The following is a 13,418-nucleotide window of genomic DNA, read 5'->3' as shown; positions in this document are numbered from 1 at the left end:
AAAAGACCACAATCGACACACGACACATAACTAAAACGAAGTGTGTCCTGTAAAATCGATAGTAAGCATAACATAACCTAAAATCGTCATACTGTATGCATGGCGTTAGTAAAGTGAATCATCTGTCAGAAATTTGATAATAGTTTTATTTGAGGACACACAGTGTCCACTGAACGCCCTAATCCCGCACCATAAACATCGTAAACATTCCAGCTGACGAGAAAGAATGTTTTTGTGTTGAACAGTTGCAGTATTACCTTTGTAAACTGCATTGAAAGCAAATGATTTTTTATTATATGTGAAGATAACTCAATGGCGTCTGAAGACAGATTCCTGCCAAACGGATCAACACAAAACCGGCCCCGCTTCCTCACTCGTGCAATATCCCAGCATAGTCTCGCTTGCATTTCTTGCTATCACAGTCACCATCGTAAGAACTTACTTTCAAATTCTTCCGCATCGAACGAACGGCGAGCTCGTTTAGTCTAGCGTGACGGACATGGCTTTTGTTTGTAAAGAGGAGACGGCTAAAACGCTGGAAACAAGTTGGTGAATTTCTGAATGTTGAAAGATCCTTCACATTTTACTAAAAATTCTGTTTTCAAACTAAATATATTTTAGAATTAGACATCCTGAAATGAAGAGTCTGTACTTATGTAATAATTTCTTCCAAAACGAAAACACTCCTCCTACTACACCATTACTTCTTATCTGCTAGATCACAGGTTAAAATCTCGGTCTGGACTAGAGACTGACCATCTGTGACTGAGGGTTTTCGAGGTAAACTTCAGCCTCAGCAGGTACATGTCAAGATAGTACTTTAACCTCTATCATATGGGAATAGGGGATTTGAACCATAGTAAAATAGGGCATTGGGCTAGATGTTGACTCCAATAATAATGGTTTAGCAGCATGCTGCTGCAATGCATAGACAGCTGAATTGTGCATAAGCTGTGATGCACAGATAAGAAAGGCTAGATTAGGCCTAACCACTTCATTTATACTTTGTTCATCATCCATTAATTTTGTTCTAGCACCATCAGTATATAATCTGAGCTACTGACAGCATAATGAAATATGCCATAAATAGATAAACAACAACCTGTAACAATTTATGATTCAAGCAAGATTTCATCCCATGACCAGCATGCTAACCCATGACTTAAATGGCATTTTCTTGTTGAATAGGTATGATATTAATAAAAAGAGATTTGTAAGGCCTGAAAGTCTGTGCAATAGGAAAGTATGCTTCATGAGTTCTTCCTCAAACTCTCTGCTAATCATTTTGGAACTGTTACTTTTAAAAGTCATGAAACCTATTTCAATGACTTCTTACATAATTAAATTGTACAAATGTGATTTGAAAGCTTAGAAATGGAACTAATATACAAAAACAGACAATAATAATGTTGTTCCATAAAAGAACTTTTTTATTCATGAAACTGTGGAAGACTGATGGGGCCTAATTACTACTGAATTTTATGAATTAAAGTAAAAAAGAATAATACATAAAGTACGTATATATTTTTAGTTGTCATTACTTGATTATTCCGTACCTTTCAGACAAGTCTTATTTTCTGTACCTCTTCTACTACCACTGATTTTGATTAAAGCATATTGTACCAGTTTTGAGTCACTTTGTCTGGCTTATTTGTAAGAAAAGAAATATTTCATAGTATTTTTATTATTCATGTTCTCCATAATGTTACAAGCTTAATTTGAAGACTTAAAAATAAAATACAAACAAAATATACAATATTTCATGAATATTTACAATGCATGGCATGAAACACAAGTAGTAACTATAAACTTACAGTTCTGGTATCACCTATCAAAGTAATGTATATTTTTAATCTCAAGCATTCACATTAACCTCCTTAAAATTCATCTCTCATACTGGTTACCCGCAATGATAAATGATGCCACTTACCCTTATGTTGTTATATGACCCAGCCATATATTCTAGCAGATGGCATCATTGTTTTGGGGGCACCACTATATCATCATTAACATATTCATCATCCTAGAAAATTAAGCATTCCAACCATTAGGAAAACAATACAGAGAGGTGTGTTTGCAAAGTTTCCAGGTTCAAGGTGTCTTGTGTTTTGGTGCAGTCCTCTGCAAGTTTCAAAACCTGTTTCGCTAATGCAGCAACATGATGATGGAGTGCTTTTTAGGATAAGCACAGTGGATATTAAACATATCCAACGTGAAATGAGTTATGAGAAGTACTGTGATATTTTAGTCGCAGAATTATTAATAGCAAACACCACTGTAAAAGCCAAAATATATTTGATGCCTTAAAAAGACAATGCCAACAAGGAATAATATATTTCTGGATTTACAATTACTTTTGTTCTAACATGTAAGAAGTCTCGGGGAACTTTCCAGACACTCCTCAAACTTTTAAAACCAGTGAGTGGTTGGATAAAAAATTCTCTCTCTAATAATTCAAAACACTTGAGTTCTGACTAGAGATGTTTACAATCTTTATAAATAATGGCTGCCCTTGAGCTTCTTGGAGCATGATCACATGACTAGCACAAATAAATGAAGTGAGCAATAAATGTAACTACAGTCATATTCTTAATAAATTAAAATATAAATTATTAAAAATAAACCAACAGATATTAGGAGATCTGAATTCTCATATTGATTCCATTGCGCAATTATTTCTTTTACTCTTGGATAAAACACAAGTTTATAAAATATATTAAGGGTTCAGCCATAATGATATCACACTTTGCCATGGCAGATAAACACTCTCGTGCACTCTGGTAGCCAGCAAACATTCAGTTTGGTGAGGGAAATGTAACAAGTCTTCATGTGTCATGAACATCAGCAGCTACTGGGTGGAAACGACGGCACCTGAGGAAAAATGGAATCTCTACTTACATGACAGCAATTATACATGTAGTGACACAAAGTAGAATATGGGATGACACAAGTTTTGCAGAAAAGCATAACAGAACAACAAACAATGGGTACATAACAACATACAGCAGCGTTATCCTGTTTCTGTAACTGGAAGACTATTCCCACCTCGTAGGATTTGAGGTTTTCACAGCGGTGAGTCTGAAGATTGCTATCTTCTGGGTTATTGCGCTATGTGGTCTGGTAGATTTCCACCAAATCCAAAGTTGAGTTTGTCTTTGGAACTTATTCTGAGCAATTTTATACTGCTCACATTTTTAGAACAGTTTCCTAAGATCCGTTTTATCTTTATCATCCTTGTGTCACAATTTATGAAGTCCAACAGCTAGCAAACCGCTAAACTGTTAGCCCTAGACTACAAGTACAGCTGTCAGCCCCATATTATATGGATTTAAATCTCCTATTCCTGTATGATAAAGATTAATATAATCCTTCAAATTGTTTCTTCCAATAAAATACTTGGATCAGATCACTGAGAAGCCAGACCATCAACATTGACTATTGCAGAGTGAACATGAATGGACCGATACCTAGCGTCGTTCTCCATCGGCCTCATATCAGACAAGGGAGGTGGATGGGGCCGTGGGGGTCCACCTGATGAGTCGCTGTCTGCTTCGCTGCTCTCCTCAGCCCCTCGTGTAGTGGGGCATGCAAGGAGATGACTCAGGATTCCCCGTGGAGGAACAGACCCTGTGGACGCTCTGAAACATGAATTCAACTGTAGTGCACAGCAGCTTATACAAATAGTAACATGTACATATATGTTACACTTACACTTCTATGTACTCATACAAATTGTGTTCAAGGCTCTGTAAGAGAGAGCACGCTTTCATGTGCGTATAGCCATTTCAGGATTTTATTCTAAAAACACTGTTTGAAATGAATCACACAACACATATGTAAGGTTCCCATTACATGGTAAAATGAATAACTTTATTATCAAATCATAATTAATTTTTTAAAACCACTGGACAGCTAATGGACTAATTATGACAAGTTACCTAGCCATCTCCAACAGAGCTCTCACATGAGCCTCTTTCTTTCTGAAAATCATTGTTTTTGTGAATTTTAATGCAGAAATGGACACACAGATCACACTGGAATTTCTGTTCAGTTTGTGGTAAAATTTAATACAAGATGAGAATAAAATGTATGAATTCAGTTTTACATTAAAAGTTGGAATTAAGGTTCTCACAGTATGGTGTTGAAATTATAAAAAATGAATGCACCCACAAGAAGAATTCTTCTCAGGTTACCAGCCATGTCAGGGAACTGAAGTACTTCAGTACCCTGAGGACAAGGACAAACATGGTTCTTGAAATGTTGGTGTTTTCTCCATTAAACCAACTGACATGCCTGGTAGCCGAAGAAGAATTCATTGTACTTAGTCACTGTAAAAGCTTCAGATCAAACATGTCCTTTATATATATTATATTTCATTGAAAAGAATGGCTGATGAAATGTTTATAAATGATCACAGTTGAGAAAATTGCTCAAATGGCTGTTCGGAAATATTTTATAAACTTTTTTTCCCCCTACCTTTCACCCTGTACAACTGCCATTATAAGGAACTAACACCACCAGTACAGTACCTGCCAACATTTCCAATAAACCTAGAATATACCTGACTTGCATTTGGGAGATACTTGGTTAAAACTGGCTAAGACACGAGCTATCGTTGCCAAGGCTCTTTCTGTCATTTACTACAATCCCTCAATGTGAATTCTGGGATAGTGCCTTCAAATAGGCCATGGCTATTTCCCATTTTATGGTACATGATCATCCTTTCTCTTCACTCAATTCTGCATAGCTTGTGCAACTGATACAGTGTTGTTATGCTGAACTCATCATCATGATGTGGAAAGTTGTTCTTTTTGTTTTATCCATTGTCTAAATAAAAATTACAAATTGTAAAAGATGGATTCTCTTTTCTTCATCAGGTGAAAAGTGGGTAGGACAGAAAACCTGTCTGTTATGTCCCCTCTTAAGCTAACCTCTGGTCTCAGGTGTTTTTATCCTGTTTTGGCTGTAATTGGTCTTGTTTGGCTGTTTTCAAGCTTGTAAATAAATTAATTGAAATAAATAAATAAATAAATTATTATCATTCAAAGAAAATTTAACAGTTTTTCCAGTTTGATATTTACATAATTTTGGATTGATTTTAAATTGTTTCAATCTTAGAACACTTTATTCAAGATCATAGATAGCATCGCAATACTTTCTTATTAATGCATTTAAGGATAAAATAAATTCCATTCCATCATGTTCCTTCAATACCAATAAAAGAATGTTATACTTTCAGCATCACCTGTACATGATGACAATTCTTCAGCAAGAAACATCATTGCTGCAAATGACATACAGATTTTTTAACATATTTAGCAAAAACAGTCTCCTTTAAGGACACTTACCTGAAAGTGGAAAAGCTTACATCTGTTTTAATTTCTTCCTTTTTAGTATATTTTTATTAGTCTTGTATATTTTTACCAGGCTCATTGGATAAAATAATAATCATCATAATCATTTACATTATCATTATCATTGTTATCGTAATTGATACACAGACCACCACCGTATGACATTCTATTTTTTACTACAAAAACTGTTCCCAGTTTGAATGATGCCACAAAAACTAAATTTGTTATGGTGCTCTACGGTGATTATCGTAACAGTCAGGACCTCCACGAACTTAAAAAATCTTGGAACCACCAATCTAAAATAAAACTTTAATAATACAAACCATGACAGAGGATGACAATAAAGAAAGGTACAATGCAGTGATAAATACAGGGTGAGCATTCCAACGTGGCAGTGGATACAATGAAATTCTACAAAGCTTCCTCAGTGTGCACATGTGATATGATCCTCAGTACATTAATTTCTTGAATCTTATCAAACTTTGGAACTATGCCATTTGTTTGTTAGTGAGACTTTCTATGATTTCACCAAAGAGTTTGTTACAAATTGCTGGTTCTTGCGGTTCTGCGCTAATAACATGCATGTCCCCCATGCAATTGAAACTAGTCAAAACTTGGACAACTACTAATGAGCGTGTACCATAAAGGAGCGGACTTACAGTACTGGGGTCTTCACAGACAGCAGTGGATGTGGACTCTCATGTGGGCAAGCAAAGAAGAAAGCAGTCATGTGGCTACCAACAAGCAAAACGGAAGGGAACTGTTAGTTAGGATTTGGTGGCATTACTGTAATACAAATAATTATAATAAACAACACATAAAATTAAATATTGTTAGTGAGATAATAGATGAAATCATAATTACTTAATTATTTAATATAAAAGTGATAAAAAGCTGTTAGTACATGACAGTCCCAGACACAAGAGTCAGGAAAATGTAGATGGTGGTAACAACGGCAGTAGGAGTGGGTTATCCAGGTTATAAATAATGTTCTGATAGATAAATTTGTAAAAAGTGAAAATAAAAAGGTCTATGTTTTATTGTCATATTGTGTCAGAACTCCAAATTTCAATGGTATAGGATGAAGGAGAAAGAATAAAAGTGTTTGTCACACCCCTAGGCACGCACTAGATAATTAACTATCAGCTGAACGGTGCCGGGGTGGTTTTAGGCTCAACTGCAAGGTAGACAGATGCCTCGTGCTATCCTAATTCAGGCACCATCTGCACACATAATTTTAATAAAATGTCGTAATAGAACTCTTGTGAAAATGGCTGTAACATAAAATATACTAAGAGTCTGAAAGGAATTTCTCTAAACCATCTTATATCCAAATAATTTGATATTTATAAGAAAATCACTTGCTATGGATGATCAAAGCATGTGCTGTCAATGTGAGCCTGAAATTAATGAAAGTCATAAATTTATAACCTGGTCACAAAAGGACGTCTACTATAAAAACAACTACATCTTTCATAATAGTTCATTGTGTCTAAGCTATGATTTATTTGGTAAACATTTTAGTCCACTTCTACTACCAATAGCAGGAAAACAGTTTTCCACAATTGAACCATGATTGGTGGGGGGGGGGGGGATACCTCACTGCCTCCATCAATTGCTCTGATGATGGAGGCAGCAAGGGCCTCTGAAACATTGGTAAAACTCTACCAGACTATAATCTGCAAGAACCCAGAAGACACCTATCTTCATACTGGCTGCTATGAAAAGCTGAAATCCTACCAACTTAATTTAATCAGTATAAAAATACTGGGAAAGAGAATAAACCGTGAAGCTATTCATCAGTTTGATTATCATGAATTAATTCATACACAGGAAAAAGGAAGGAGGAGTTGCTTGTACCTATGCTTTGTTGTTCCATACTTGCATTTCTTCCTTTGTTTTATTTTGCATTGTGTCCACTGCACCAAAGGATAATTGACAGGATGAGTATGAATATTGTTGCAAAGGATGTAGGAAGTAACAATTATGGCCTATTTTAATGCACTATTATGGCACTTGCCTGGAGGGACCAAGGGAAATCACAATTCTTTAGCTGGTGTCAGGGTTCAGATCTGAACTGAGGATTGACCTCCCTAACACAAAAAAGGAGTGCTAAACACAGTGCTCAGAGGGACGTGTCAGTGATGATGTGTTAAGGAATGATGAAGTGTGAAGACTGGGAAATTTGTAGTTGTGGCTATCCCTTAACCTATCAGTGAACCTACTGAGTTGATGGAACAGTTTCTGCCAATATGGGAAATAACTTGGTTTTCTATTGCATATTATTTATACACACATATATTAAGCAGTGAGAATATTACACTTACTGTCTTCAGCAGAGAGGTCTTTCTCTTGAGTTATCTGATTTTCGGAAAATACTCTGGAAATTTTGGCATACACAAGGAGAATTTGCAGAAAATGACTTACAACCTATCAAGACCATTAATTAGAAGTCCAGATTTCTTGAAAATGAGAAAAATGGAAATTTCTAGGCTACAAAACGTGATGAGAGCAGAGCTTACCAGGTTAAGCCAATCTACAGCAAGCAGCTGCCAAGTTTTACAAGAAGCAGATCACTGACCTGTGCCGGATGGATTGCTGTAAGCGTATCTCTGTGGAAGCTGAAGCAGAAACAGGCCGCTGACGATGCCTGTGTGCAGGGCGGTGGAAGCGAAGGTTTAGCTGTGACTGGTCCGTGACATACTTGCATTCCCTCTCCCTACGCCGTCTGAGTGCTGGAGTGCACGACGTCAGCTGCTGCTGGGCCACGGCGTCATCTTCTGTCGAGCTCGTGTTGTTTGAGCCTCCCCCCCGAGCATCTGGCAGTGTCGAACAGCGTCGTAATGGCAGCACTGCCATGGGCACGCAGGAACTCGACTCTGAGTGGAGAAGCATGTTGTTCAGCCCCGCCTGCTCTTCTTCATATGACCTGCAACTACCACACAATGCTTGTGCATGTGCAATGTGAATGTGCAGTGTGACACGCTTCATTTAAAATTAGGTTCATGCTTTTCACACCAATATTGGTTTCCTAAGTGAGATTTGAGGTTCCCACAGCAATGATATAAAGATGGCTGTCTTCTGGGTTGTTGCACCATGTAGTCCGGTACAAGTTTACCAACGTTTTGGAGTATTCATCACCCTGATGATGGAGGCAGTAAGCACCTCTGAAATGACAGCAAACTTCAACCAGACTACACAGTGCAACATCCCAGAAGACAACCATCTTCCTACTAGGTTTTGTTTTGTTTTGTTGCTGTGAGTTTTCTAATTATTAGATTAATTAAAAGAAATTACATAGTGCTGAACAAGAAACTGAGCAGTGGTGCAGAGGGAAGCACTTTGAAGAAGGTTGTCACTGTCTACTTAAAAGTACTCCATTGGCAACGGTTTTGTGGAAAAGAATCAAGATAATCGATTCCAAAATAAGATACATTACTGTTGTCATGTCTCCTTGATTTCTGCCATTAGATTAAGGAAGATAGAGATGGAGATGCCCAGGAAACACAATGGGAGACATGTTTAGAAGTGACACTTCATAATTAAATTTTAATTAACAGAGTGAAAATATTCATCCAGATCAGATTTCTAACTTTCTGTTCCATGACTGCACAGACAACCCAGCTAAAAATTCTGTACTCATCTGGTAATTCCCTTAAATGCTAAAAAGTGTGTAATCTATGTCCCTTGCCACATACCAGTAAGTACGAAACTGACAAATAGCAGAATTGGTTAGAGTGTATTCTTAGTCCACATAAGATGCAAGTTTGAATGCCCCTGGATTGCAATCATTGCAAAAGTGTGTTGGCTTACAAATTAAGATGAAAGTGTCCTCTAGTCAACCAGCACTCTACAGTTGTGAGGTAAGTCACTGAATGACACTTGTGAAGTGACTAATCTCAAGACATTTACGTGAATGACAAGCTTACAATCCAATGTGTTACGATGTGACAAAAAATAATAAAGTCCTGCCCTGAGAGATTCTGAACACTAAATTATCGGTTTATTTAATCATGGCTTTTTAACTACAGAGGATATGTTTGGAAGGTAGAGAGGATTGTGACTGATCAGTTGAGGAGGTCAAATGAGACAACCATAGCATACTTTATGCTACCATCCCAGCATCCACCCTGTGGCTCTGAGTAAAATAATAAAAATTCTGTAACAGGATAGCCAACATCTGGACTGAGAATTGAACCCAAGATCTACAACATGAAGCGTTAAAACAATGTCTTTATTTCAGCAGTACAGGAAAATGGTTGGTATGACAACACTTTGTGCTACGTCTCAATACGCAACACAGAGTCATTAGAACAATGACTTATCACGATGTAAACGGCACCTGTTACAAATTTACCTCATTAGCTCTGTATCTATGAAACTGGCACGTGGACTCTTAACAGGAACTGGAATCTTGCTCTTGGTGGCTGTTGTGGTGCTAGTGGTTGTCAATGCTGATACTGTTTGTTGTTGTTGTTGTTGTTTTCTGGTTTGCTCTTCAGCTTCCATAACCGGGGACAAACAAGAAGAATGACGACGATGCAGTTCCTATAACATTAACCCTCATTATTTTATAAATTCAGTTATAGGAAGAACTTATATTGTGTACCTTATTTAAAATATTCCTGTTTGCTAGAAGAAATTATATCTGAATAAACATAGAATCTTGTTATCTGCTTCTGTACAACATTTTCTCTGATCGAAAACTGTAAATTATAATCTCCGGGTTTTACAGTGTTACCATCTATGTCATTTTTAACATAAAAAATATTTCATATAAAATTTCTATGTATGAAGAAGATTCAGTTCTGTAACATATGTTCATATGTTCAGTTCAAACATTTTATTTATTAATGTTACTAAATGAAAAATTACTAACAAATTTTGCATAGCATGCGCACACAATTAACAAAACAGCAAACTTTTCAAAGATCCTAAAGATCTATTGTCACACAAATTTCAGAACCCCACACTGAGTGGCATTAGCACTTTTAAGTTTGCATGACTGCTATAATGGTATTACTTAAGGTGGTCTACAACTGCATCGGTTGGTTCAAAAGTTGTTAGTGGGCACACACGCATACACACATATGGACATGATGATACCACACCTCTGTCTTTCCTTATTCAAGGAAGCTGGCTAGGAACACGTTTCGTGTCTACAGAGTAGTAAAGGTAAATGACCAGTTTTTAAACTAGATGAAAATGAGCAGTCAGATTCACACTCTACATCTATACCAAACAGAAAGTCCAGAACTCCCATGGCAGGGAACAGAAATACAATTTTATTTGTTACTATAATTCCAAAACATATGATCTATGCCACATTTTCAATAGATTTATTAGCTACATTTATATTATGATTTTGTCCTGTAGTCTGGGGACAAGACATGAACATATATTTAATTACATAGATCCATCTATTTACTTATATACCACCATCAAATATCAACAACTAACAAAGCTTCTGTGTTTCTCTTTATGGCATTTATGTTTTCACCCAATAAATTAATATCATCAGCACAGAATTTTCTGATGTGTCCTGTTCAATTCCAATCCTCCTTTATTTTTCTGGACCTTATTAACAAGATATTCTAAAGCAATACTAAAGAGTAATGGTGATAAAGCATCACCTTGTTTCAGACCACTCTGAACAGGAAGTTCATCAAATGTTTATACTCACACGTTACCACAGATCTTTTTTAAAACATTTTAATTAGTCTAACAAGTTTCATAAATTTGTATGTCTAAGTTTCATTAAAGTCAACAATTAGTTCAAAAGTTTTAATAGAGAACACAAACACCTACATCAATGTGTGCATGCACGTATGTGTTCACAAACGCACGAGCCTAGTTCTGCCACATTTCTTAGAAACTAAAATAGTTTATTTTTTTATTTATATGGTAATGTTTTTTAGTTCTGCACAGTATTTGAAGGGCAAAGAAAAATTAGGACACAAACTCATAATCTGTGTGTTTACTTTTCATTAGCTTAGGTTAGTGGTTTTATTAGGGTTTCATTCATTCATTCATTACATTAGGTTGGTTATTCAGTTTGGGTTTTAGTATGGCATGATTACAGTGTGTGGTGTTGACTACAAGCTCAGCTAAACTGGGCTTAAAGAACACTGTGACATAACACACAAAACTGCCCCCTGACTGGTCAGATAAACCTCAACATGATCTCTATTATGGATATGTGAAATTTGTGACCCAGATGCACTTGTATTTTAAATTAGTCAAAGATGGCATAATTGTTGGCAGCCCTTCTTTGACAGCAACAGAAAATCCAAAAATTCATAATTATGAATTCCTAGATTTGAATGGTGCAATGGATGGTAACATAGGACATGCCGATAGAAGGAAACACGCTCCAAGTTTATTTTACATACCTCATAAATGCTCTATGTGTCCGCCCTTTGTAACGTGGCAGACGTCAAGCCGATAATCCATTTCCGCCCATACCTGCTGCAGCATGTCACGATCGATTTGTGAGATGGCAGCGATGATTCATCTTCGTAGTTCAGGCAGATCCCGTGGCAGAATTGGTACAAAGACCTGGTCCTTAATGCACCCCCACAAGAAAAAATCACATGGCGTCAGGTCAGGTGATTGGGGTGGCCAACGAAGCAGCGCATGGTTATTGGTAGCCATGCATCCAATCCAAATTTTGTGGCAAATGCTGACTGAGATAGCCGCAGATGAGGCAGTGGTAGTGTGGTGGAGCCCCATCTTGCTGATAAATGAAGTTGCGGCATTAGCCATTCCTGCATCATCTCACGATAGCACATGCCAGTGAAGAATGGCCCGTACAACTTCTCTTTGGATATGGCACAGAAAACGTCCAGTTTCGGTGAATCCCGAGTGTGCTCAATTGTGGCATGTGGGTTTTCACTTCCCCATACAGGCACATTGTGTCTGTTCACCTTCCAATAAACGTGAAATGTAGCTTCGTCGCTGAAAGTCACTTTTCCTGTGAAACCATCTTCCTCCAAGAGCTGCTGCATGTCGGGCATTTGCGATGCACATGCACTTGTCATGCTGGAATTTTTCATACCACTGCTTTATGCTGTTCCTCACCGGTGGGTACTTTCCAAACTTGGTTCGTAAGCGTTGCTGCACCGTCACGATCGACTCTGTTCGAGCATACTCAAGCATGCAAAATGCCTTCTCTGTTGCTAGTGTCGCCATTTTCACTCAATTAAACCTCATATGGTGATGTACTAACCTGCACCCTGGCGGCCACCAACAAAACTAAGCTCCCGCAGCACGTACAAACAAACTTGGAGAGTTTCTCTTTCTATCAGCATGTCACATGTTACCATCGTTTGCAACATTCAAGTCAGGTGATTTTTTTGTAATGTATCAGGGAATTATGAATAACCCTGTATGTTACATGTATTACACACACCCTAATTTAAGAATGGATAATTCTGAAGAAAAACGTGTTATACATGCAAAATAAAGTGCACTGAATTAGTAGCATATCAGTATATTTACTTGTTTATACAAACTATGGAGGCTATGCATAACTTATAATTTCAAGTCTCCTTTTTCAATTTACATGGTGGTTATAAGTCGCGTGTCTTTTCAACCTGAGACTGAGATGTGGCACTTAAACATCACCCCTTGACATCACCATAGGTTTCCAATATAAACTTCAGGCCTCATTCAGATTAAAAATTTCAAAGGTTTGAGGAGTACTGTGGTAACAGCAATACCTTGTCATGTTGAGATCCATCTGATGTGTTGTTGTTCAACTGCTGAGCATTGTCTGCAGAAGCAACATTCTCCTCATTGGCATCAAAATACACAGATGGATCATCTTGCCCCACTCCACTTGGACTAATTGGACTGTTCCTGTCATTGTTAGTGCCTGCAGATAGCAATTGTTAGCTTCAATTAGTGTGCCAAGAATTGTATTATAACATTCTATCAGCTACTGAAATTGTGTAGGGTTGAATAATGCACTAAACAAGACTAATAGGACAAGTTGCCTTGAGTAGCTGTCTCGGAACAGGTCAATAGGCCCAATCCTTGTAGTAGTTTACAATGATTATTATA

The 13,418-nt window shown here is 37.2% G+C and overlaps 1 protein-coding gene and 1 long non-coding RNA gene across 5 annotated transcripts in view; one reads left to right on the top strand and one right to left on the bottom strand.

Moving 5' to 3' along the window:
• Nucleotides 1-240: 240 nt before the first annotated feature.
• LOC147871154 (uncharacterized) lies at nucleotides 241-4,853 on the top strand. The gene is made up of 2 exons (XR_015532644.1): nucleotides 241-800; nucleotides 3,445-4,853. It is a non-coding gene; the product is annotated as an uncharacterized LOC147871154 (long non-coding RNA).
• The window catches only part of Asator (tau-tubulin kinase asator), a 92,025-nt gene continuing 80,273 nt past the window's right edge, over nucleotides 1,667-13,418 (bottom strand). For 2 of the 4 annotated variants that reach the window (XM_022073362.2, XM_022073365.2), the window contains 6 exons: nucleotides 13,076-13,230; nucleotides 9,712-9,902; nucleotides 7,936-8,289; nucleotides 6,014-6,088; nucleotides 3,468-3,638; nucleotides 1,667-2,871 (listed from right to left, as the gene is read on the bottom strand). In XM_022073362.2, coding sequence (XP_021929054.1) covers nucleotides 2,826-2,871; nucleotides 3,468-3,638; nucleotides 6,014-6,088; nucleotides 7,936-8,289; nucleotides 9,712-9,902; nucleotides 13,076-13,230 — 992 coding nt within the window. In that variant the 3' untranslated portion in view covers nucleotides 1,667-2,825. The remainder of the gene's footprint in view (nucleotides 2,872-3,467; nucleotides 3,639-6,013; nucleotides 6,089-7,935; nucleotides 8,290-9,711; nucleotides 9,903-13,075; nucleotides 13,231-13,418) is intronic. The other 2 variants (XM_022073364.2, XM_022073367.2) reach the window with 2 other exon arrangements.

The sequence above is a fragment of the Zootermopsis nevadensis genome, unplaced genomic scaffold, assembly GCF_977971745.1.
Source record: "Zootermopsis nevadensis isolate Lab colony 2312 unplaced genomic scaffold, Znev_1.0 Znev_ptg000061l, whole genome shotgun sequence".
NCBI classification, from domain to species: Eukaryota; Metazoa; Arthropoda; class Insecta; order Blattodea; family Termopsidae; genus Zootermopsis; species Zootermopsis nevadensis.
Note: the sequence above shows the minus strand (reverse complement) of the source record. Positions and strands in the feature narration are given on the sequence as shown.